Here is a 24,687-nt window from a genome sequence, read left to right on the forward strand (position 1 = left end):
AAAAGGGATCAGATGTCCTGGTCCCTTTGCTCAGGGTTTGTTCTGCCAAATCCTGGGTACAGCCCCTTTGGAAAGACTCCTTAATTGCTGATATGCAGCTGCAATGCTGAATGGAGTTGGGGAGAATTGCTGCTCAGTATTGCTCAGGTGACATTTTTGCTGGATTAGTTCTGGCCTAGAAATTACCTACCTCATCAAAGGTTGTCAGATGCTCTTTTGTAAATGATGTCACCATTGTACTGGGATAAAGAAACACAGATTTTATCCCTGTCTTCTTTTTATGCTCTACACTCTGCTGTTTGCATTTAGGAAATTCTTAATGGTTTTTAACTGCCATGGTCAGAAATGTTTTGTTGCAGGTGATCTTTGTGTTGGTATTTGGTGTCTCTGCAGGAAAGAAAGCAGGGAATAAACCCCAGGGGCAGGGAATCAGAGCAAATTGCAATGTTGGAAAATGAATTTGTTCGCTCCACATTTGGGCTCCTTGAACACTGAGGACATGTGAAGGGGAGTACAAAGGTTCATTCACTTCTAACATGGGCTGCCACTGTTCATGTGCCAGCACTTCCTTAGTTGTGAAGAGAAATAAAAGCAACCAACAAATCCCCACCCTGAACTGAGTGGGAGTTACAGAAACAAGGGCGATGAAAATGAGCTTTGGAAAGCAATGACTTCCTAGGTGTAGTTGTCAAATTCTGGAGACCTCTGTGTCTGGCAACTCTTTGGAGGAAGGAAAGAGTTCCCAAAGTAGTGGATGGGCAATGAGCAACACATAAGCAAAGTAGTAGAAGCTCTGTCTCCTGGCTTGCCAGCTCTATACCGTTCAGAGGAATTCTAGTGATGCTAGTTGCATGAAAAATAAAAAACAAAGCAATCTTCGTAATAATTCAAAACCCCCTGGATGGTTCATGCATTAGATGGATTGATTGTAAAGGTGGGAGTTCACCTAACTCACTTCTTCCCTTTTGAGCATGCCTCAGCCATGAGGTAAGGTGGGAGCTGGGCTGCTCTCTGGCAGGAGCAAGGGTCTTGTGCCAGCCTAGAGAGCCTGTGCTCATCCCCAGGGAACAGTTCTGCCCTGCGTGTGCCCCCTGCAATGAGCTGTGCTGCTGCCAGTGCCCCATGCAGCTGTAGGGCTGCTCAGCTGTGGGGCAGGGACAGGAGCAGGAGGCTGCATGTGCAGCTGAGCCATGGCTGCAAAGCCCAGGGCTCTGGGCTCCCTGCTGTCCCAGGCCAGCCCAGAGGCCAGGCTGTTCCTGTGGGAGCTCTGTGCAAGTGGGGCAGGGTGTCCCCTGGCCTGCCTCAAGTGGCTGCAGGCAGGAGCAGGTTTCCCTGTGCAGCTATTTAGAAGTTTGCAGCAAGTCTGTCCCATGAAATATGGAGCTCCAGATGCTTTAGGTTTGCACTGCAACCTGTGTTATATTTTGTGTCTCCACTTTACAGGCCAGACTGGCTACCCTCTTGCCAAGAGATTTTCTTTGGCAAATCCTTCTCTGCTCCTTCCCTCCAAGCCAATGCCCCTCATCCCAAGGAGCTCTTCCAAGCCAATGAAGAGCTGCATCGGAGAGCACGTTACTGGGAAAAGTGGCACTGGCAATGACAATGACAGTGGAAAAGAACAGGAGTCATGTTCAGAGGGAAAAGGACGTAAGGTAAGGAGACCAAGCTAAGTCATGTGTGGGAGATTTTCAGTTTCTGTGCTGTAGACAGAGCTCGGAGAGCTTTCCCTGTGGTGTGATCCCAGGGAAGCTGCTGAGCCAAGGAAGAGCTCAGCTGGACCCTGCAGGTCAGGCTGTCTTTGCAATGGGTGTGTGGTGCAGACTTCACGTCCTCAGCACCTATCAAGAGCAGGAGAGGCCTTTGAAGGGTTTCTGGGCTATGCCGTGGTTCCTCCTCTGTCTTGTGGCTGAGAGAACACCCAGAAGCAGTCAGAGCATGTAAAGTTGTCCACTCTGGCCAAGCAATCCTTCTACATTTAGTAACCTATGAGTATCTGAGAAGCATCTCTATGTCTGGGTGGTGTTTTGTCTCAGCTGAGTCTGGTTGGGATGTTTGCTGGAATAGGCAGTCCTGCACAGTCAGTTCCAGGTTGTCTCAGCTTTGGAGCTGTACAGCCATGGCCTTCTGCACAGTTGTCTGTGATGTTGTTTCTAGACTTCATCAGCTTCTGGGCAGCTGTGTGCTCTGGCGTGGCTTTGTCCATAGGGAAGGGGTGGGAGGTGGCCATGGGGAGAGCAGCCCAGAGCCCAGCCACACCATTAGCTTTGCAGCAGGGCCAGGAGCTGCAGTTGTTTTGGGTTTGCCATGGGGTGCAGGAGGAGGCAGATGGACAACAGCTTTGGCAGACTGAATGTCCAGTCAAAGGCTTGGGTACTTGGTCTCAGCCTTGCTGAGAAAGGGCCCCGTGTATCCCTGACAGGAACTGATGTTTTTACTGAAGTTTGAACAGGTCCTGATTTGGCTTTTTAGCTGTGCCAGAAATGATGAGATACTAAGGAAGGGTGTGCATCTGTCCCTGCTTCCTCCACCCCCCTTCCTGGTCATGGCATGTGCACTCTGGACAACTTGGGCAGGCAGAGGCCTTCCAGAGAGCTGCAGATCAGAGAGCTCTGCTGAACTTCCTAAATGCCAGTGAGCCTGAGGTGCTGAATGTGTGGGAGCTGGAGAGCTCTGAGCATCCTGAGAGCTCAGCAGCTTCTGGCCTCAAAGGCTGCTGGGGAACTGTATGTAGGAGGGAAGGGTAACATCAGAAGGCATGATGGGCTTGGGAAAAGCAGGTTTTGCCATCCTGTAGAATGGCTTTGTGGGGACGTGGCTGAAGATCAGCAGTGGTTGTTAGGTGCTTTAGGGGCAGGGAGAGAATTTGGATCTAAGCACTTACCTATGCATCCAGAAGTCCAGTGGAGGCACTGTTACTGGAGCACATCTTGATGTCAAACATGTGGATGCCAGCTGGGAATGTAGCCAGACTTGTACATATGTGAGCATGAGGGGAGAAGTGGAAAATGTGTGACATGATCTCTCCCTCACCACCTCTCTTTCCTACAAAACCATTCGCCATGCTGGGCCAAGCTGCTCTATCAGTCTGGTTTTTTTCTGCCAGGTCCCAGAGGAGAATGTCACTAAGTATCTTGAGGCATGTCTTGAAGGGGACAAGACTGGATGCTTGATGTGAGCATTGTACTCTACTCTTTGCAGGCTTCCTTGCTGTATCCCACTGAAGGGGATAAGAAGAAGGAATCACTGGGACTGCCTCTGATCCCCCCGATACGCAGGGCAGTAAGTCCCGATGTTGGCAGTGCTGCAGGGTCTCTGCAAAGCTCTCTGCAGCTGGATGTGCAAGAGTCCCAGGAGATGAGGTAAGCCAAGGTGTCTGCTGCTCCAGTGTGCTGTTCACCTCGCTCTTCCCATCTCGTGAGGTTATTTTGCACAGTCAGCTCTCCCATGTATTTAGGCAAACCTCTGTGTATTCAGCATTTGGCCCTATCTGTGGTGATCCAGCCCAGTGTCAAACCCAGCACCATATGGCCCAAGAGCAGAGGTGGTGGTGGGGAAGAGGAGGCAGGGCTGAAAAGCACCTCAAGACAGGTCCTCTTCTGGACCTGGCTGTTGATTCCCTCTGTAATGTTTGTGGTGTCATTTGGGGACTGTATTGCATGGGTCTGGATGCTGCAGATCTTTGAATGCTGTGATCCTTCACTGTCAACTTCTGCAGCCACAAGAATATGACTGGACAAATATTGGCAATTGTTAAGCTGTCTGCAAATTCCGGTGCTCATTCTCTAAAGTCAGGCACCATAGTTCATGTGCCAGCATTTAGAAAACAATAAAATTCTTTTTTTAAAAATATACTGACAAACCCCAACACAGAACTGAGTGGGTGTTACAGAAACAAGGGCTATGAAAAATATCTTTGGGAAGTAATTACTTGCTAGATGTAATTGTCAAATTCTGGAGATCATTGTGTGTTCCCAACTGTTTGAAAGAAAAGAGATCCCAAAGTAAACCTAAGGTGCAATTTCTCTGTACCTGGACCACCACTATGAAATGTGATTCCAGTGATGTTTTGGGGAATAGATGTATAATCTGATCAACATTTAGTATTTCAGTCTGGGCTTCAGATCAAAAAGAGCAAGGTGCTGGAGAAGAGGTATAGGACTGTACCTGATGGCAAAATATTGGCTTGGAGAAGTGTGAGAAAATGTAGCTGTCATGCTTGTCTGAGTGATAACAATAAAGAAGGAGTCTCAGAAGTATCATTCTAATTGAAAATCTTCTGTAGAGCTTTTAAAGTGCAATCTGAATATCCTTCCCTAACAGCTGTGTGTGAAATAGCCTTTTTCTTCTTGAAAGAGCAACGAGGTGTAACATCATTCTCAGGAGACAGCAGTGCTCTGACCACATGGAGCACGAGACTGTAACCAGTGTAAGGCACAAACAGGCAAAGTCAAGCTTTGCAGCAGTACAAAAGGAGCTGCCCTCCATAGAGACTCGTGTCTCAGCTCAGCAGCTCTTGCTGCTTCAGAGAGGCTGTAGGAGCCACTTGGCTCCAAAAGGAGAGACAGAAGAACTGGGGGGTTATGATGCAAGTTGAAGAATGACTGCTGTGTTTCAGACAGAGCTTGGCCAGCTCTGTCTGACTCCAGCAACTGAGAGCTTAAGGACAATGAATCAGCTTTGCAACTTGTTTAGTTTCTGTGTTGCATTTCCTCCTTCATCACAGTGACCATGCTAAGAAGGTTTGCTTCCTTTCATGCTTCACACATTCCCTCCCTTCTCTTTCTTCCTCCTCATCTGTTCTTTTGTCTTCCATTTTCTCAAGGCCCAGATCCACCAGGAGAAGCGAAGATGACAACTCTGAAGAAGGAGGTAGGTACAGGGCATGTCTGTCATCAAATGACCATTGGAATTTTGACTCAGAGGTGACATTTTGAAAGCTTGGTTGAAAATAATTAATTTTAAAATTTATTTGACTTCATTTCAATACCTTGATGGGCCCAGTGGTCTCCTGGAGAGTCCAGTTACTGAGAGTGTGCTCTGGTGGTGCAGTGAAATATCCTCCAGTGTGAAGTGCTGAGTGGCTGGAGCTGGAGTGGTGCCTTTGGGACCTGGAAATCTAGTGCAGGAAAAGGAAAGATTCTACTCCATCCACCACTTGCCCTTTATCTCTCTGAAGCCATTCTAGTCTCATAATTCGTAGAGAATAAGCAGGCATTGAGCATGAAATGGAAATATTCCCAGTCCTTCGTCCTGCCCTTGAAGGAGAAAACATTTCCTTGGGGCACTTTCTGGGCTGAACCCTTTTGAGATCTGAAGGAGATCCATGGACATTGCCTGGTTCTGCCCTGGGAGAAATAGAGAAACCTCCTCTGAGGGAAAGTCCTTGTGAAATTTCCAATTGAGGAGAAGGAGGTTTCCGAATGGATGCAGCCTATGCAGGGTCTGAGTTTGTCATCCTCTGACAGCACAAGCCCAAAGCCACCTATGGCAGGTTCACCATGACAAATCTCTTCCCCGACTCTCTCTGCCTGGGTCAGTGCTGCAGGCTGAGGCTGCAGGAGGAGATGCCTTCTGCCTTGTCCCTCCCTGCCTGCCTTGCCTGATCCCTGACAAGTAGAATTGTGCCAGACAAAATGCAGTCTCTGGTGCATCTGTGTCAGCCAGTGCTTTCAAGTTGAAAGCCTCAATGAAAGTCTGTTGTTGTTCCTTTGCCATCTCTGGGCATTTACTGATAGGAGAGATGAGACTTGAAGACATAATTTTGCTGCTGCAGGAAAAGGGATCAGATGTCCTGGTCCCTTTGCTCAGGGTTTGTTCTGCCAAATCCTGGGTACAGCCCCTTTGGAAAGACTCCTTAATTGCTGATATGCAGCTGCAATGCTGAATGCAGTTGGGGAGAATTACTGCTCAGTATTGCTCAGGTGACATTTTTGCTGGATTAGTTCTGGCCTAGAAATTACCTATCTCATCAAAGGTTGTCAGATGCTCTTTTGTAAATGACGTCACCATTGTACTGGGATAAAGAAACACAGATTTTATCCGTGTCTTCTTTTTATGCTCTACACTCTGCTGTTTGCATTTAGGAAATTCTTAATGGTTTTTAACTGCCATGATCAGAAATGTTTTATTGCAGCTGATCTTTGTGTTGGTATTTGGTGTCTCTGCAGGAAAGAAAGCAGGGAATAAACCCCAGGGGCAGGGAATCAGAGCAAATTGCAATGTTGGAAAACCAAATTTTCCCTTACATATTTGGGCTCCTTGAACACTGAGGACATGTGAAGGGGAGTACAAAGGTTCATTCACTTCTAACATGGGGTGCCATTGTTCATGTGCCAGCACCTCCTTAGTTGAGAAGAGAAATAAAAGCAACCAACAAAACCCCACCCTGAACTGAGTGGGAGTTACAGAAACAAAAGCCATGAAAACGAGCTTTGGAAAGCAATTACTTCTTAGGTGTAGTTGTCAAATTCTGGAGACCTCTGTGTCTGGCAACTCTTTGGAGGAAGGAAAGAGGTCCCAAAGTAGTGGATGGGCAATGAGCAACACATAAGCAAAGTAGTAGAAGCTGTGTCTCCTGGCTTGCCAGCTCCATACAGTTCAGAGGAATTCTAGTGATGCTAGTTTCATGAAAAATAAAAAACAAAGCGATCATGGGAATAATTCAAAACCCCCTGGATGGCTCATGCATTAGATAGATTGATTGTAAAGGTGGGAGATCACCTAACTCACTTCTTCCCTTTTGAGCATGCCTCAGCCATGAGGTAAGGTGGGAGCTGGGCTGCTCTCTGGCAGGAGGAAGGGTCTTGTGCCAGCCTAGAGAGCCTGTGCTCATCCCCAGGGAACAGTTCTGCCCTGCATGTGCCCCCTGCAATGAGCTGTGCTGCTGCCAGTGCCCCGTGCAGCTGTAGGGCTGCTCAGCTGTGGGGCAGGGACAGGAGCAGGAGGCTGCATGTGCAGCTGAGCCATGGCTGCAAAGCCCAGGGCTCTGGGCTCCCTGCTGTCCCAGGCCAGCCCAGAGGCCAGGCTGTTCCTGTGGGAGCTCTGTGCAAGCGGGACAGGGCTTTTCCTCTGGAGTGCTTCAAGGGTCTTCATGCCTGGAAATGTCAACTTGTGCAGCTATTTAGAAGTTTTCAGGAAGTCTCTCCCACAAAATATGGAGCTTCAGATGCTTTAGACTTGCTTTGCCACCTCATTTACATTTTTTTTTTGTTTCTTCTTTGCAGGGCTGACTAGGTTCATTTTTTCCAAATCTTTCTGGCGATCTCCTTCTATGCTCCTTGCCTCCGCTCTGTTTCCTCCCAGCTGGAAAACCTCTCAGTCTTCCAACAGAAGAGAAATGTGCAGAGTTGAGAAGGAGAGTGGGAAAAATGGCACCAACTACGATGATGACACTAGAGAAAGAGAGGAGATGAGGTCAAAAGGAAAAAGTTGTAAGGTAAGGAGACCAAGCCATGTCCTGTGTGGGAGATTTTCAGTCGCTGTGCTGCCGACAGAGCTTGGAGAGCTTTCCCTGTGAAGTGAGCCCAGGGAAGCAGCTGAGCCAAGGAAGAGCTCAGCTGGACACTGAGCTTCAGGATGTCTTTGCAATGGGTGTGTGGTGCAGACTTCACATTTTCAGTGTGTAACAATAGCAGGAGAGGACTTTGAAGGGTTTCTGGGTTCTCCCTCCGCACTTCCCTTTGCATTCCCAATCCTGGGCCAAGCTGCTCCATCAGTCTGATTTCTGTTCTCCTGCCAGGCCCCAGTGAAGAACATGGCTAAATGTCTTGAGGCATGTCTTGAGGGGGACAAGACTGGATACTTGATGTGAACACTGTGTTCTACTCTTTGCAGGCTTCCTTGCTATATCCCACTGAAGGGGATAAGAAGAAGGAATCACTGGGACTGCCTTTGATCCCCCCGATACGCAGGGCAGTAAGTCCCGATGTTGGCAGTGCTGCAGGGTCTCTGCAAAGCTCTCTGCAGCTGGATGTGCAAGAGTCCCAGGAGATGAGGTAAGCCAAGGTGTCTGCTGCTCCAGTGTGCTGTTCACCTCGCTCTTCCCATCTCGTGAGGTTATTTTGCACAGTCAGCTCTCCCATGTATTTAGGCAAACCTCTGTGTATTCAGCATTTGGCCCTATCTGTGGTGATCCAGCCCAATGTCAAACCCAGCACCATATGGCCCAAGAGCAGAGGTGGTGGTGGGGAAGAGGAGGCAGGGCTGAAAAGCTCCTCAAGACAGGTCCTCTTCTGGACCTGGCTGTTGATTCCCTCTGTAATGTTTGTGGTGTCATTTGGGGACTGTATTGCATGGGTCTGGATGCTGCAGATCTTTGAATACTGTGATCCTTCACTGTCAACTTCTGCAGCCACAAGAATATGACTGGACAAATATTGGAAATTGTTAAGCTGTCTGCAAATTCAAGTGCTCATTGTTTTATAGTCAGGTGCCATAGTTCATGTGCCAACACTTATAAAACAATAAAATTCTTTTTTTAAAAATATACTGACAAACCCCAACGCAGAACTAAGTGGGGGTTACAGAAACAAGGGCTATGAAAACTAGCTTTGGGAAGCGATTACTTGCTAGATTAATTGTCAGATTCTGGGGAGCACTGTGTGTCCCAACTGTTTTGAAGAAAAGGGATCCCAAAATAAACCTAAGGTGCAATTTCTCTGTGCCTGGACCACCACTATGAAATGAGATTCCAGTGATGTTTTGGGATATAGATGTATAATCTAATCAACATTTAGTATTTAGATCTGGGTTTAAGATCAAAAAGAAGAAGGTGCTGGAGAAGAGTTATAGGACTGTACCTGATGGCAAAATATTGGCTTGGAGAAGTGTGAGAAAATGTAGCTGTCATGCTTGTCTGAGTGATAACAATAAAGAAGGAGTCTCAGAAGTATCACTCACATTGAAAATCTTCTGTAGGGCTTTTAAAGTGCAGTCTGAATATCCTTCCATAGCAGCTGTGTGTGAAATAGCCTTTTTCTTCTTGAAAGAGCAACGAGGTGTAACATCATTCTCAGGAGACAGCAGTGCTCTGACCACATGGAGCACGAGACTGTCACCAGTGTAAGGCACAAGCAGGCAAAGTCAAGCTTTGCAGCAGTACAAAAGGAGCTGCCCTCCATAGAGACTCATGGCTCAGCTCAGCAGCTCTTGCTGCTTCAGAGAGGCTGTAGGAGCCACTTGGCTCCAAAAGGAGAGACAGCAGAACTGGGGGGTTAGGATGCAAGTTGAAGAATGACTGCTGTGTTTCAGCCGGAGCTTGGCCAGCTCTGTCTGACTCCAGCAACTGAGAGCTTAAGGACAATGAATCATCTTTGCAACTTGTTTAGTTTCTGTGTTGCATTTCCTCCTTCATCACAGTGACCATGCTAAGAAGGTTTGCTTCCTTTCATGCTTCACACATTCCCTCCCTTCTCTTTCTTCCTCCTCATCTGTTCTTTTGTCTTCCATTTCCTCAAGGCCCAGATCCACCAGGAGAAGCGAAGATGACAACTCTGAAGAAGGAGGTAGGTACAGGACATGTCTGTCCTCAAATGACCATTGGAATTTTGACTCAGAGGTGACATTTTGAAAGCTTGGTTGAAAATAATTAATTTTAAAATTTATTTGACTTCATTTCAATACCTTGATGGGCCCAGTGGGCTCCTGGAGAGTCCAGTTACTGGGAGCGTGCTCTGGTGGTGCAGTGAATAGGCCGCCAGTGTGAAGTGTTGAATGGCAGGAGCTGGAGTGGTACCTTTGGGCCCTGGAAATGCAGTGCAGGAAAAAGAAACAATCTACTCCACCTAGCACTTGCCCTTTATCTCTCTGCAGCATTTCCAGAGTCACAGTTAGTAGAAAATGAGCAGGCACTGAGCATGAAATGGGAAATGTTCCCAGTCCTACGTCCTGCCCTTGAAGGAGAAAACCTTTCCTTGCAGCAGTTTCTGAGATGAACCCTTTGAGATCTGAAGGAGATTCATGGACATTGCCTGGTTCTGCACTGGGAGAAATAGAGAAACCTCCTCTGAGGGAAAGTCCTTGTGAAATTTCCGATTTAGGAGAAGGAGGTTTCCAAATGGATGCAGCCTATGCAGGGTCTGAGTTTGTCATCCTCTGACAGCACAAGCCCAAAGCCACCTATGGCAGGTTCACCATGACAAATCTCTTCCCCGACTCTCTCTGCCTGGGTCAGTGCTGCAGGCTGAGGCTGCAGGAGGAGATGCCTTCTGCCTTGTCCCTCCCTGCCTGCCTTGCCTGATCCCTGACAAGTAGAATTGTGCCAGACAAAATGCAGTCTCTGATGCATCTGTGTCAGCCAATGCTTTCAAGTTGAAAGCCTCAATGAAAGTCTGTTGTTGTTCCTTTGCCATCTCTGGGCATTTACTGATAGGAGAGATGAGACTTGAAGACATAATTTTGCTGCTGCAGGAAAAGGGATCAGATGTCCTGGTCCCTTTGCTCAGGGTTTGTTCTGCCAAATCCTGGGTACAGCCCCTTTGGAAAGACTCCTTAATTGCTGATAAGCAGCTGCAATGCTGAATGCAGTTGGGGAGAATTACTGCTCAGTATTGCTCAGGTGACATTTTTGCTGGATTAGTTCTGGCCTAGAAATTACCTATCTCATCAAAGGTTGTCAGATGCTCTTTTGTAAATGATGTCACCATTGTACTGGGATAAAGAAACACAGATTTTATCCGTGTCTTCTATTTATGCTCTACACTCTGCTGTTTGCATTTAGGAAATTCTTAATGGTTTTTAACTGCCATGATCAGAAATGTTTTGTTGCAGGTGATCTTTGTGTTGGTATTTGGCAGGAAAGCAAGCAGGGAATAAACCCCAGGGGCAGGGAATCAGAGCAAATTGCAATGTTGGAAAACCAAATTTTCCCTTACATATTTGGGCTCCTTGAACACTGAGGACATGTGAAGGGGAGTACAAATGTTCATTCACTTCTAACATGGGGTACCACTGTTCAGGTGCCAGCACTTCCTTAGTTGTGAAGAGAAATAAAAGCAACCAACAAAACCCCACCCTGAACTGAGTGGGAGTTACAGAAACAAGGGCGATGAAAATGAGCTTTGGAAAGCAATGACTTCCTAGGTGTAGTTGTCAAATTCTGGAGACCACTGTGTCTGGCATCTCTTTGGAGGAAGGAAAGAGGTCCAAAAGTAGTGGATGGGCAGTGAGCAACACATAAGCAAAGTAGCTGAAGCTGTGTCTCCTGGCTTGCCAGCTCTATACAGTTCAGAGGAATTCTAGTGATGCTAGTTTCATGAAAAATAAAAAACAAAGCGATCATGGGAATAATTCAAAACCCCCCTGGATGGCTCATGCATTAGATGGATTGATTGTAAAGGTGGGAGTTCACCTAACTCACTTCTTCCCTTTTGAGCATGCCTCAGCCATGAGGTAAGGTGGGAGCTGGGCTGCTCTCTGGCAGGAGGAAGGGTCTTGTGCCAGCCTAGAGAGCCTGTGCACATCCCCAGGGAACAGTTCTGCCCTGCATGTGCCCCCTGCAATGAGCTGTGCTGCTGCCAGTGCCCCGTGCAGCTGTAGGGCTGCTCAGCTGTGGGGCAGGGACAGGAGCAGGAGGCTGCATGTGCAGCTGAGCCATGGCTGCAAAGCCCAGGGCTCTGGGCTCCCTGCTGTCCCAGGCCAGCCCAGAGGCCAGGCTGTTCCTGTGGGAGCTCTGTGCAAGCGGGACAGGGCTTTTCCTCTGGAGTGCTTCAAGGGTCTTCATGCCTGGAAATGTCAACTTGTGCAGCTATTTAGGAGTTTTCAAGAAGTCTCTCCCACAAAATATGGAGCTTCAGATGCTTTAGATTTGCTTTGCCACCTCATTTACATTTTTTTTTTGTTTCTTCTTTGCAGGGCTGACTAGGTTCATTTTTTCCAAATCTTTCCGGCGATCTCCTTCTATGCTCCTTCCCTCCACTCTGTTTCCTCCCAGCTGGAAAACCTCTCAGTCTTCCAACAGAAGAGAAAAGTGCAGCCTTGAGAAGGAGAGTGGGAAAAATGGCAGTGGCTATGAGGAAGACACCAGAGAAAGAGAGGAGCTGAAGTCAAAAGGAAAAAGGTGTAAGGTAAGGAGACCAAGCTATGTCCTGTGTGGGAGATTTTCAGTCGATGTGCTGCCGGCAGAGCTTGGAGAGCTTTCCCTGTGAAGTGAGCCCAGGGAAGCAGCTGAGCCAAGGAAGAGCTCAGCTGGACACTGAGCTTCAGGATGTCTTTGCAATGGGTGTGTGGTGCAGACTTCACATTTTCAGTGTGTAACAATAGCAGGAGAGGACTTTGAAGGGTTTCTGGGTCCTCCCTCAGCACTTCCCTTTGCATTCCCAATCCTGGGCCAAGCTGCTCCATCAGTCTGATTTCTGTTCTCCTGCCAGGTTCCAGTGAAGAACATGGCTAAATGTCTTGAGGCATGTCTTGAAGGGGACAAGACTGGATACTTGATGTGAACACTGTGTTCTACTCTTTGCAGGCTTCCTTGCTATATCCCACTGAAGGGGATAAGAAGAAGGAATCACTGGGACTGCCTTTGATCCCCCCGATACGCAGGGCAGTAAGTCCCGATGTTGGCAGTGCTGCAGGGTCTCTGCAAAGCTCTCTGCAGCTGGATGTGCAAGAGTCCCAGGAGATGAGGTAAGCCAAGGTGTCTGCTGCTCCAGTGTGCTGTTCACCTCGCTCTTCCCATCTCGTGAGGTTATTTTGCACAGTCAGCTCTCCCATGTATTTAGGCAAACCTCTGTGTATTCAGCATTTGGCCCTACCTGTGGTGATCCAGCCCAATGTCAAACCCAGCACCATATGGCCCAAGAGCAGAGGTGGTGGTGGGGAAGAGGAGGCAGGGCTGAAAAGCTCCTCAAGACAGGTCCTCTTCTGGACCTGGCTGTTGATTCCCTCTGTAATGTTTGTGGTGTCATTTGGGGACTGTATTGCATGGGTCTGGATGCTGCAGATCTTTGAATACTGTGATCCTTCACTGTCAACTTCTGCAGCCACAAGAATATGACTGGACAAATATTGGAAATTGTTAAGCTGTCTGCAAATTCAAGTGCTCATTGTTTTATAGTCAGGTGCCATAGTTCATGTGCCAACACTTATAAAACAATAAAATTCTTTTTTTAAAAATATACTGACAAACCCCAACGCAGAACTAAGTGGGGGTTACAGAAACAAGGGCTATGAAAACTAGCTTTGGGAAGCGATTACTTGCTAGATTAATTGTCAGATTCTGGGGAGCACTGTGTGTCCCAACTGTTTTGAAGAAAAGGGATCCCAAAATAAACCTAAGGTGCAATTTCTCTGTGCCTGGACCACCACTATGAAATGAGATTCCAGTGATGTTTTGGGATATAGATGTATAATCTAATCAACATTTAGTATTTAGATCTGGGTTTAAGATCAAAAAGAAGAAGGTGCTGGAGAAGAGTTATAGGACTGTACCTGATGGCAAAATATTGGCTTGGAGAAGTGTGAGAAAATGTAGCTGTCATGCTTGTCTGAGTGATAACAATAAAGAAGGAGTCTCAGAAGTATCACTCACATTGAAAATCTTCTGTAGGGCTTTTAAAGTGCAGTCTGAATATCCTTCCATAGCAGCTGTGTGTGAAATAGCCTTTTTCTTCTTGAAAGAGCAACGAGGTGTAACATCATTCTCAGGAGACAGCAGTGCTCTGACCACATGGAGCACGAGACTGTCACCAGTGTAAGGCACAAGCAGGCAAAGTCAAGCTTTGCAGCAGTACAAAAGGAGCTGCCCTCCATAGAGACTCATGGCTCAGCTCAGCAGCTCTTGCTGCTTCAGAGAGGCTGTAGGAGCCACTTGGCTCCAAAAGGAGAGACAGCAGAACTGGGGGGTTAGGATGCAAGTTGAAGAATGACTGCTGTGTTTCAGCCGGAGCTTGGCCAGCTCTGTCTGACTCCAGCAACTGAGAGCTTAAGGACAATGAATCATCTTTGCAACTTGTTTAGTTTCTGTGTTGCATTTCCTCCTTCATCACAGTGACCATGCTAAGAAGGTTTGCTTCCTTTCATGCTTCACACATTCCCTCCCTTCTCTTTCTTCCTCCTCATCTGTTCTTTTGTCTTCCATTTCCTCAAGGCCCAGATCCACCAGGAGAAGCGAAGATGACAACTCTGAAGAAGGAGGTAGGTACAGGACATGTCTGTCCTCAAATGACCATTGGAATTTTGACTCAGAGGTGACATTTTGAAAGCTTGGTTGAAAATAATTAATTTTAAAATTTATTTGACTTCATTTCAATACCTTGATGGGCCCAGTGGGCTCCTGGAGAGTCCAGTTACTGGGAGCGTGCTCTGGTGGTGCAGTGAATAGGCCGCCAGTGTGAAGTGTTGAATGGCAGGAGCTGGAGTGGTACCTTTGGGCCCTGGAAATGCAGTGCAGGAAAAAGAAACAATCTACTCCACCTAGCACTTGCCCTTTATCTCTCTGCAGCATTTCCAGAGTCACAGTTAGTAGAAAATGAGCAGGCACTGAGCATGAAATGGGAAATGTTCCCAGTCCTACGTCCTGCCCTTGAAGGAGAAAACCTTTCCTTGCAGCAGTTTCTGAGATGAACCCTTTGAGATCTGAAGGAGATTCATGGACATTGCCTGGTTCTGCACTGGGAGAAATAGAGAAACCTCCTCTGAGGGAAAGTCCTTGTGAAATTTCCGATTTAGGAGAAGGAGGTTTCCAAATGGATGCAGCCTATGCAGGGTCTGAGTTTGTCATCCTCTGACAGCACAAGCCCAAAGCCACCTATGGCAGGTTCACCATGACAAATCTCTTCCCCGACTCTCTCTGCCTGGGTCAGTGCTGCAGGCTGAGGCTGCAGGAGGAGATGCCTTCTGCCTTGTCCCTCCCTGCCTGCCTTGCCTGATCCCTGACAAGTAGAATTGTGCCAGACAAAATGCAGTCTCTGATGCATCTGTGTCAGCCAATGCTTTCAAGTTGAAAGCCTCAATGAAAGTCTGTTGTTGTTCCTTTGCCATCTCTGGGCATTTACTGATAGGAGAGATGAGACTTGAAGACATAATTTTGCTGCTGCAGGAAAAGGGATCAGATGTCCTGGTCCCTTTGCTCAGGGTTTGTTCTGCCAAATCCTGGGTACAGCCCCTTTGGAAAGACTCCTTAATTGCTGATAAGCAGCTGCAATGCTGAATGCAGTTGGGGAGAATTACTGCTCAGTATTGCTCAGGTGACATTTTTGCTGGATTAGTTCTGGCCTAGAAATTACCTATCTCATCAAAGGTTGTCAGATGCTCTTTTGTAAATGATGTCACCATTGTACTGGGATAAAGAAACACAGATTTTATCCGTGTCTTCTATTTATGCTCTACACTCTGCTGTTTGCATTTAGGAAATTCTTAATGGTTTTTAACTGCCATGATCAGAAATGTTTTGTTGCAGGTGATCTTTGTGTTGGTATTTGGCAGGAAAGCAAGCAGGGAATAAACCCCAGGGGCAGGGAATCAGAGCAAATTGCAATGTTGGAAAACCAAATTTTCCCTTACATATTTGGGCTCCTTGAACACTGAGGACATGTGAAGGGGAGTACAAATGTTCATTCACTTCTAACATGGGGTACCACTGTTCAGGTGCCAGCACTTCCTTAGTTGTGAAGAGAAATAAAAGCAACCAACAAAACCCCACCCTGAACTGAGTGGGAGTTACAGAAACAAGGGCGATGAAAATGAGCTTTGGAAAGCAATGACTTCCTAGGTGTAGTTGTCAAATTCTGGAGACCACTGTGTCTGGCATCTCTTTGGAGGAAGGAAAGAGGTCCAAAAGTAGTGGATGGGCAGTGAGCAACACATAAGCAAAGTAGCTGAAGCTGTGTCTCCTGGCTTGCCAGCTCTATACAGTTCAGAGGAATTCTAGTGATGCTAGTTTCATGAAAAATAAAAAACAAAGCGATCATGGGAATAATTCAAAACCCCCCTGGATGGCTCATGCATTAGATGGATTGATTGTAAAGGTGGGAGTTCACCTAACTCACTTCTTCCCTTTTGAGCATGCCTCAGCCATGAGGTAAGGTGGGAGCTGGGCTGCTCTCTGGCAGGAGGAAGGGTCTTGTGCCAGCCTAGAGAGCCTGTGCACATCCCCAGGGAACAGTTCTGCCCTGCATGTGCCCCCTGCAATGAGCTGTGCTGCTGCCAGTGCCCCGTGCAGCTGTAGGGCTGCTCAGCTGTGGGGCAGGGACAGGAGCAGGAGGCTGCATGTGCAGCTGAGCCATGGCTGCAAAGCCCAGGGCTCTGGGCTCCCTGCTGTCCCAGGCCAGCCCAGAGGCCAGGCTGTTCCTGTGGGAGCTCTGTGCAAGCGGGACAGGGCTTTTCCTCTGGAGTGCTTCAAGGGTCTTCATGCCTGGAAATGTCAACTTGTGCAGCTATTTAGGAGTTTTCAAGAAGTCTCTCCCACAAAATATGGAGCTTCAGATGCTTTAGATTTGCTTTGCCACCTCATTTACATTTTTTTTTTGTTTCTTCTTTGCAGGGCTGACTAGGTTCATTTTTTCCAAATCTTTCCGGCGATCTCCTTCTATGCTCCTTCCCTCCACTCTGTTTCCTCCCAGCTGGAAAACCTCTCAGTCTTCCAACAGAAGAGAAAAGTGCAGCCTTGAGAAGGAGAGTGGGAAAAATGGCAGTGGCTATGAGGAAGACACCAGAGAAAGAGAGGAGCTGAAGTCAAAAGGAAAAAGGTGTAAGGTAAGGAGACCAAGCTATGTCCTGTGTGGGAGATTTTCAGTCGATGTGCTGCCGGCAGAGCTTGGAGAGCTTTCCCTGTGAAGTGAGCCCAGGGAAGCAGCTGAGCCAAGGAAGAGCTCAGCTGGACACTGAGCTTCAGGATGTCTTTGCAATGGGTGTGTGGTGCAGACTTCACATTTTCAGTGTGTAACAATAGCAGGAGAGGACTTTGAAGGGTTTCTGGGTCCTCCCTCAGCACTTCCCTTTGCATTCCCAATCCTGGGCCAAGCTGCTCCATCAGTCTGATTTCTGTTCTCCTGCCAGGTTCCAGTGAAGAACATGGCTAAATGTCTTGAGGCATGTCTTGAAGGGGACAAGACTGGATACTTGATGTGAACACTGTGTTCTACTCTTTGCAGGCTTCCTTGCTATATCCCACTGAAGGGGATAAGAAGAAGGAATCACTGGGACTGCCTTTGATCCCCCCGATACGCAGGGCAGTAAGTCCCGATGTTGGCAGTGCTGCAGGGTCTCTGCAAAGCTCTCTGCAGCTGGATGTGCAAGAGTCCCAGGAGATGAGGTAAGCCAAGGTGTCTGCTGCTCCAGTGTGCTGTTCACCTCGCTCTTCCCATCTCGTGAGGTTATTTTGCACAGTCAGCTCTCCCATGTATTTAGGCAAACCTCTGTGTATTCAGCATTTGGCCCTACCTGTGGTGATCCAGCCCAATGTCAAACCCAGCACCATATGGCCCAAGAGCAGAGGTGGTGGTGGGGAAGAGGAGGCAGGGCTGAAAAGCTCCTCAAGACAGGTTCTCTTCTGGACCTGGCTGTTGATTCCCTCTGTGATGTTTGTGGTGTCATTTGGGAACTGTATTGCATGGGTCTGGATGCTGCAGATCTTTGAGTACTGTGATCCTTCACTGTCAACTTCTGCAGCCACAAGAATATGATTGGACAAATATTGGCAAATATGGAGGTGTATGCAAATTCCTGTTCTGATTCTTGTACTTTTATAGTCATGTGCTGTAGTTTATTTGCTAGCACTTATATTTTGAGAAGAAAAATATACTGACAACACGCAACGCAGAACTAAGTGGGGGTTACGGAAACAAGGGTGATGAAAACTAGCTTTGGGAAGCAATTACTTCCTAGATGTAACTGTCAAATTCTGGATACCATTATGTGTTGCCATCTGTTTTGTGCATGGGCCTCCACTTAGAAATGAGTTCCCAGAGATGTTATGAGATAGAGCTGCATAACCCATGTGATGTTTAATATTTCAGTCTGGGCTTAAGATCAAAAAGAGCAAGGTGCTGGAGAAGAGGTATAGGACTGTAGCTGATGGAAAGATATTAGCTTGGAGATGTGTGAGAAAATGTAGCTGTCATGCTTGACTGAGTGATAACAATAAAGAAGGAGTCTCAGAAGTATCACTCACATTGAAAATCTTCTATAAGGCTTTTAAAGTGCAGTGTAAATATCCTGTCCATAGCCGCTGTGTGTGAAAAAGCCTAGTTTTTCTGGAAAGATCAAGGAGATGTAATATTATTCTCAGGAGACAGCAGTGCTCTGACCACATGGAGCACGAGACTGTCACCAGTGTAAGGCACAAACAGGCAAAGTCAAGCTTTGCAGCAGTACAAAAGGGGCTGCCCTCCATAGAGACTCGTGTCTCAGCTCAGCAGCTCTTGCTGCTTCAGAGGAGCTGTAGGAGCCACTTGGCTCCAAAAGGAGAGACAGCAGAATTGGGGGGTTATGATACAAGTTGAAGAATGACTGCTGTGTTTCAGACAGAGCTTGGCCAGCTCTGTCTGACTCCAGCAACTGAGAGCTTAAGGACAATGAATCAGCTTTGCATCTTGTTTAGTTTCTGTGTTGCATTTCCTCCTTCATCACAGTGACCATGCTAAGAAGGTTTGCTTCCTTTCATGCTTCACACATTCCCTCCCTTCTCTTTCTTCCTCCTCATCTGTTCTTTTGTCTTCCATTTCCTCAAGGTCCACACCCAGCAGCAGAAGCGAAGATGATGACTCTGAAGAAGGAGGTTGGTACAGGGCATGTCTGTCGTCAAATGACCATTGGAATTTTGACACAGAATTTGTATTTTGAATGGTTGGTTAAAAATAATTCTCTTCAAAAATTCTTCAAATTGATATCAATGCATTGATGTGCTCAGTGGACTCCTGAAGAGCCCAATCACTGGGAGTGTGCTGTGGTCGTGCAGTGAAAATTCCTCCAGTGTGAAGTGTTGTGTGGCTGAGCTGGAGTGGTACCTTGGGGCCCTGGAAGTGCAGCACAGGAAAAGGAAACATTCCTCTCCATCCAGCACTTGCCCTTCATCTCCCTGCAGCCTTTCCAGTGTCACAGTTAGTAGAGAATAAGCAGGCATTTATCATGAAATGGGAAATGTTCCCAGTCCTTCGTCCTGCCCTTGAAGGAGAAAACCTTTCCTTGCAGCAGTTTCTGAGATGAACCCTTTGAGATCTGAAGGAGATCCATGAACATTGTCTGGTTCTGCACTGGGAGAAATAGAGAAACCTCCTCTGAGGGAATGTCCTTGTGAAATTTCCGATTTAGGAGAAGGAGGTTTCCGAATGGATGCAGCCTATGCAGGGTCTGAGTTTGTCATCCTCTGAGAGCACAAGCCCAAAGCCACCTATGGCAGGTTCACCATGACAAATCTCTTCCCTGACTCTCTCTGCCTGGGTCAGTGCTGCAGGCTGAGGCTGCAGGAGGAGATGCCTTCTGCCTTGTCCCTCCCTGCCTGCCTTGCCTGATCCCTGACAGGCAGAATTGTGCCAGACAAAATGCAGTCTCTGGTGCGTCTGTGTCAGCCAATGCTTTCAAGTTGAAAGCCTCAATGAAAGTCAGTTGTTGTTCCTTTTTCATCTCTGGGCATTTACTGATAGGAGAGATGAGACTTGAAGACATAATTTTGCTGCTGCAGGAAAAGGGATCAGATGTCCTGGTCCCTTTGCTCAGGGTTTGTTCTGCCAAATCCTGGGTACAGCCCCTTTGGAAAGACTCCTTAATTGCTGATATGCAGCTGCAATGCTGAATGCAGTTGAGGAGAATTGCTGCTCAGTATTGCTCAGGTGACATTTTTGCTGGATTGATTCTGGCCTAGAAATTACCTATCTCATCAAAGGTTGTCAGATGCTCTTTTGTAAATGATGTCACCATTGTACTGGGATAAAGAAACACAGATTTTATCTGTGTCTTCTTTTTATGCTCTACACTCTGCTGTTTGCATTTAGGAAATTCTTAATGGTTTTTAACTGCCATGATCAGAAATGTTTTGTTGCAGGTGATCTTTGTGTTGGTATTAGGCAGGAAAGCAAGCAGGGAATAAACCCCAGGGGCAGGGAATCAGAGCAAATTGCAATGTTGGAAAACCAAATTTTCCCTTACATATTTGGGCTCCTTGAACACTGAGGACATGTGAAGGGGAGTACAAAGGTTCATTCACTTCCAACATGGGGTGCCATTGTTCATGTGCCAGCACCTCCTTAGTTGTGAAGAGAAATAAAAGCAACCAACAAAACCCCACCCTGAACTGAGTGGGAGTTACAGAAACAAAAGCCATGAAAATGAGCTTTGGAAAGCAATGACTTCCTAGGTGTAGTTGTCAAATTCTGGAGACCACTGTGTCTGGCAACTCTTTGGAGGAAGGAAAGAGGTCCCAAAGTAGTGGATGGGCAGTGAGCAACACATAAGCAAAGTAGCAGAAACTGTGTCTCCTGGCTTGCCAGCTCTATACAGTTCAGAGAAATTCTAGTGATGCTAGTTTCATAAAAAATAAAAAACAAAGCAATCTTCGGAATAATTCAAAACCCCCTGGATGGTTCATGCATTAGATGGATTGATTGTAAAGGTGGGAGTTCACCTAACTCACTTCTTCCCTTTTGAGCATGCCTCAGCCATGAGGTAAGGTGGGAGCTGGGCTGCTCTCTGGCAGGAGCAAGGGTCTTGTGCCAGCCTAGAGAGCCTGTGCTCATCCCCAGGGAACAGTTCTGCCCTGCATGTGCCCCCTGCAATGAGCTGTGCTGCTGCCAGTGCCCCGTGCAGCTGTAGGGCTGCTCAGCTGTGGGGCAGGGACAGGAGCAGGAGGCTGCATGTGCAGCTGAGCCATGGCTGCAAAGCCCAGGGCTCTGGGCTCCCTGCTGTCCCAGGCCAGCCCAGAGGCCAGGCTGTTCCTGTGGTAGCTCTGTGCAAGCGGGACAGGGCTTTTCCTCTGGAGTGCTTCAAGGGTCTTCATGCCTGGAAATGTCAACTTGTGCAGCTATTTAGAAATATTCAGGAAGTCTCTCCCACAAAATATGGAGCTTCAGATGCTTTAGATTTGCTTTGCCGCCTCAGTTACATTTTTTGTTTCTTCTTTGCAGGGCTGACTAGGTTCATTTTTTCTGAATCTTTCCGGCTATCTCCTTCTATGCTCCTTGCCTCTGCTCCGTTGCCTCCCATCCGGAAAACCTCTCAGTCTTCCAACAGAAGAGAAATGTGCAGCTTTGAGAAGGAGAGTGGGAAAAATGGCAGTGGCTATGATGAAGACACCAGAGAAAGAGAGGAGCTGAAGTCAAAGGGAAAAAGTTGTAAGGTAAGGAGACCAAGCTATGTCCTGTGTGGGAGATTTTCAGTCGATGTGCTGCCGGCAGAGCTTGGAGAGCTTTCCCTGTGAAGTGAGCCCAGGGAAGCAGCTGAGCCAAGGAAGAGCTCAGCTGGACACTGAGCTTCAGGATGTCTTTGCAATGGGTGTGTGGTGCAGACTTCACATTTTCAGTGTGTAACAATAGCAGGAGAGGACTTTGAAGGGTTTCTGGGTTCTCCCTCAGCACTTCCCTTTGCATTCCCAATCCTGGGCCAAGCTGCTCCATCAGTCTGATTTCTGTTCTCCTGCCAGGTTCCAGTGAAGAACATGGCTAAATGTCTTGAGGCATGTCTTGAGGGGGACAAGACTGGATACTTGATGTGAACACTGTGTTCTACTCTTTGCAGGCTTCCTTGCTGTATCCCACTGAAGGGGATAAGAAGAAGGAATCACTGGGACTGCCTTTGATCCCCCCGATACGCAGGGCAGTAAGTCCCGATGTTGGCAGTGCTGCAGGGTCTCTGCAAAGCTCTCTGCAGCTGGATGTGCAAGAGTCCCAGGAGATGAGGTAAGCCAAGGTGTCTGCTGCTCCAGTGTGCTGTTCACCTCGCTCTTCCCATCTCGTGAGGTTATTTTGCACAGTCAGGTCTCCCATGTATTTAGGCAAACCTCTGTGTATTCAGCATTTGGCCCTATCTGTGGTGATCCAGCCCAATGTCAAACCCAGCACCATATGGCCCAAGAGCAGAGGTGGTGGTGGGGAAGAGGAGGCAGGGCTGAAAAGCTCCTCAAGACAGGTTCTCTTCTGGACCTGGCTGTTGATTCCCTCTGTAATGTTTGTGGTGTCATTTGGGAACTGTATTGCATGGGTCTGGATGCTGCAGATCTTTGAACACTGTGATCCTTCACTGTCAACTTCTGCAGCCACAAGAATATGATTGGACAAATATTGGAAATGTTAAGGTGTCTTCAATTTCCTGTGCTCATTCTTTAAAGTTAGGTGCCATAGTTCATGTGCCAGCATTTATAAAACAACATTTTTTTTTAAAACAAAATATACTGACAAACCCCAACACAGAACTGAGTGAGAGTTACAGAAACAAGGGCCATGAAAACTAGCTTTGGGAAGCAATTACTTTCTAGATGTAACACAAATTCTGGAGACCATTGTGTGTTGCCAACTGTTTGGAAGAAAAGGGATCCCAAAGTAAACCTAAGGTACAACTTCCCTGTGCCTGGGCCTCCACTATGAAATGAGATCCCAGAGAAGTTTTGGGGTACAGCTGCATAATCCAAGTGATGATTAATATTTCAATCTGGGCTTAAGATCAAAAAGAGCGAGGTGCTGGAGAAGAGGTACAGGACTGTCGCTGATGGAAAGATATTGGCTTGGAGAAGTGTGAGAAAATGTAGCTGTCAAGCTTATCTGAGTGGTAACAATAACGAAGGAAAAATCACAGAACTCTCATTCTAATTGAAAATCTTCTGTAGGGCTTTTAAAGTGCAATCTCAATATCCTGTCCATAGCAGCTGTGTGTGAAAAAGTCTTTTTCTTCTTGAAAGAGCAACGAGGTGTAATATTATTCTCAGGAGACAGCAGTGCTCTGACCACATGGAGCACGAGACTGTCACCAGTGTAAGGCACAAACAGGCAAAGTCAAGCTTTGCAGCAGTACAAAAGGAGCTGCCCTCCATAGAGACTCGTGTCTCAGCTCAGCAGCTCTTGCTGCTTCAGAGAGGCTGTAGGAGCCACTTGGCTCCAAAAGGAGAGACAGCAGAACTGGGGGGTTATGATGCAAGTTGAAGAATAACTGCTGTGTTTCAGACAGAGCTTGGCCAGCTCTGTCTGACTCCAGCATCTGAGAGCTTAAGGACAATGAATCATCTTTGCATCTTGTTTAGTTTCTGTGTTGCATTTCCTCCTTCATCACAGTGACCATGCTAAGAAGGGTTGCCTCCTTTCATGCTACACACATTTCCTCCTTTCTCTTTCTTCCTCTTAATATGTTCTTTTGTCCTCTATTTTCTCAAGGTCCACATCCGGCAGCAGAAGTGAAGATGACGACTCTGAAGAAGGAGGTAGGTACAGGACATGTCTGTCCTCAAATGACCATTGGAATTTTGACACAGAATTCGTATTTTGAATGATTGAGTAAAAATAATTCTCTTCAAAAATTCTTCAATTTGATTTCACTTTTTTATTGGGCTCAGTGGGCTCCTGAAGAGCCCAATCACTGGGAGTGTGCTGTGATGGTGCAGTGAAAATTCCTCCAGTGTGAAGTGTTGTGTGGCTGAGCTGGAATGGTACCTTGGGGCCCTGGAAGTGCAGCACAGGAAAAGGAAACATTCCTCTCCATCCAGCACTTGCCCTTCATCTCCCTGCAGCATTTCCAGTGTCACAGTTAGTAGAGAATAAGCAGGCATTTATCATGAAATGGGAAATGTTCCCAGTCCTTCGTCCTGCCCTTAAAGGAGAAAACCTTTCCTTGCAGCAGTTTCTGAGATGAACCTTTTGAGATCTGAAGGAGATTCATGGACATTGCCTGGTTCTGCACTGGGAGAAATAGGGAAACCTCCTCTGAGAGAAAGTCCTTGTGAAATTTCCAATTGAGGAGAAGGAGGCTTCCAAATGGAAGTGGCCTATGCAGGGTTTGAGTTTGTCATCCTCTGAGAGCACAAGCCCAAAGCCACCTATGGCAGGTTCACCATGACAAATCTCTTCCCTGACTCTCTCTGCTTGTGCCAGTAGCCCGTTCATTGGGAGGATATCTAGGCATATGTGCCTTGCTGCTCTCATACACAATTGCTATTTCTTATGAGAGCTCTGCTGTCTGGAATCTTTCTTGCCTGTTGCCCAGAATGGTGTTTTTGAGGGCTTGAAATCTGTCAGAGATTTACACCAACCTTTCTTTCCATTCCCAGGCCTCCCACTGAGCCAAGCCAAGGGGACAGATCGTCCCACCAGTCCTGGTCATATGAGTGATGAAGACCTGAGGGACAGCTCTGGAAAGGTAAGGGTTAAAGACAGGGATGAGCAGACTTCCTTTCCTTATTGCTTGGCCCCAAATGTCACTGATAATCATAGTCTTCCATTCCTGAGGGATGGGGATTCTCCTGGGAATATATTTGCTTTTTAAAGAGCAATTATGTGGCTTTTACTAGTGGTGAAAAGGTGACTGATTTGGAGATGGTGCTAAGGTCATGCTAGAAGCATTCTTTAGGTGCCAAGGTCATTTTAGAGAAGTTCTGAATGGCTGAGCAAGCTGCAGACTTGTGAATGTGTGCAAATTGCACCCGCAGGAGCAGAGAAGCAAAGATTGTAATGTTAAGCGTAAGCAAGGCTGAAAAATAAAATGAGAGTTTGATTTTTCATGGTAACCTTTCTGGCTGTATCTCACAGCCCTCTCTTTCTCAATTTTTCTGCTCATTAA

General features: G+C 47.1%; 1 protein-coding gene across 1 annotated transcript in view; it reads left to right on the plus strand.

Annotated features, from left to right (window-relative positions):
* LOC147655109 (uncharacterized) overlaps positions 1-24,687 on the plus strand; it is a 54,476-nt gene that overhangs the window by 10,636 nt on the left and 19,153 nt on the right. The window contains exons 5-17 of the mRNA XM_086871520.1: positions 1,444-1,652; positions 3,199-3,359; positions 4,823-4,869; positions 7,224-7,435; positions 7,834-7,994; positions 9,457-9,503; positions 11,851-12,062; positions 12,461-12,621; positions 14,084-14,130; positions 16,478-16,689; positions 17,088-17,248; positions 23,289-23,335; positions 24,179-24,267. Of these exons, the coding sequence (XP_086727646.1) occupies positions 1,444-1,652; positions 3,199-3,359; positions 4,823-4,869; positions 7,224-7,435; positions 7,834-7,994; positions 9,457-9,503; positions 11,851-12,062; positions 12,461-12,621; positions 14,084-14,130; positions 16,478-16,689; positions 17,088-17,248; positions 23,289-23,335; positions 24,179-24,267 (1,766 nt within the window). The remainder of the gene's footprint in view (positions 1-1,443; positions 1,653-3,198; positions 3,360-4,822; positions 4,870-7,223; positions 7,436-7,833; positions 7,995-9,456; positions 9,504-11,850; positions 12,063-12,460; positions 12,622-14,083; positions 14,131-16,477; positions 16,690-17,087; positions 17,249-23,288; positions 23,336-24,178; positions 24,268-24,687) is intronic.

The sequence above is a fragment of the Cyanistes caeruleus genome, chromosome 2 (assembly GCF_971803275.1).
Source record: "Cyanistes caeruleus chromosome 2, bCyaCae1.hap1.1, whole genome shotgun sequence".
Taxonomy (NCBI): Eukaryota; Metazoa; Chordata; class Aves; order Passeriformes; family Paridae; genus Cyanistes; species Cyanistes caeruleus.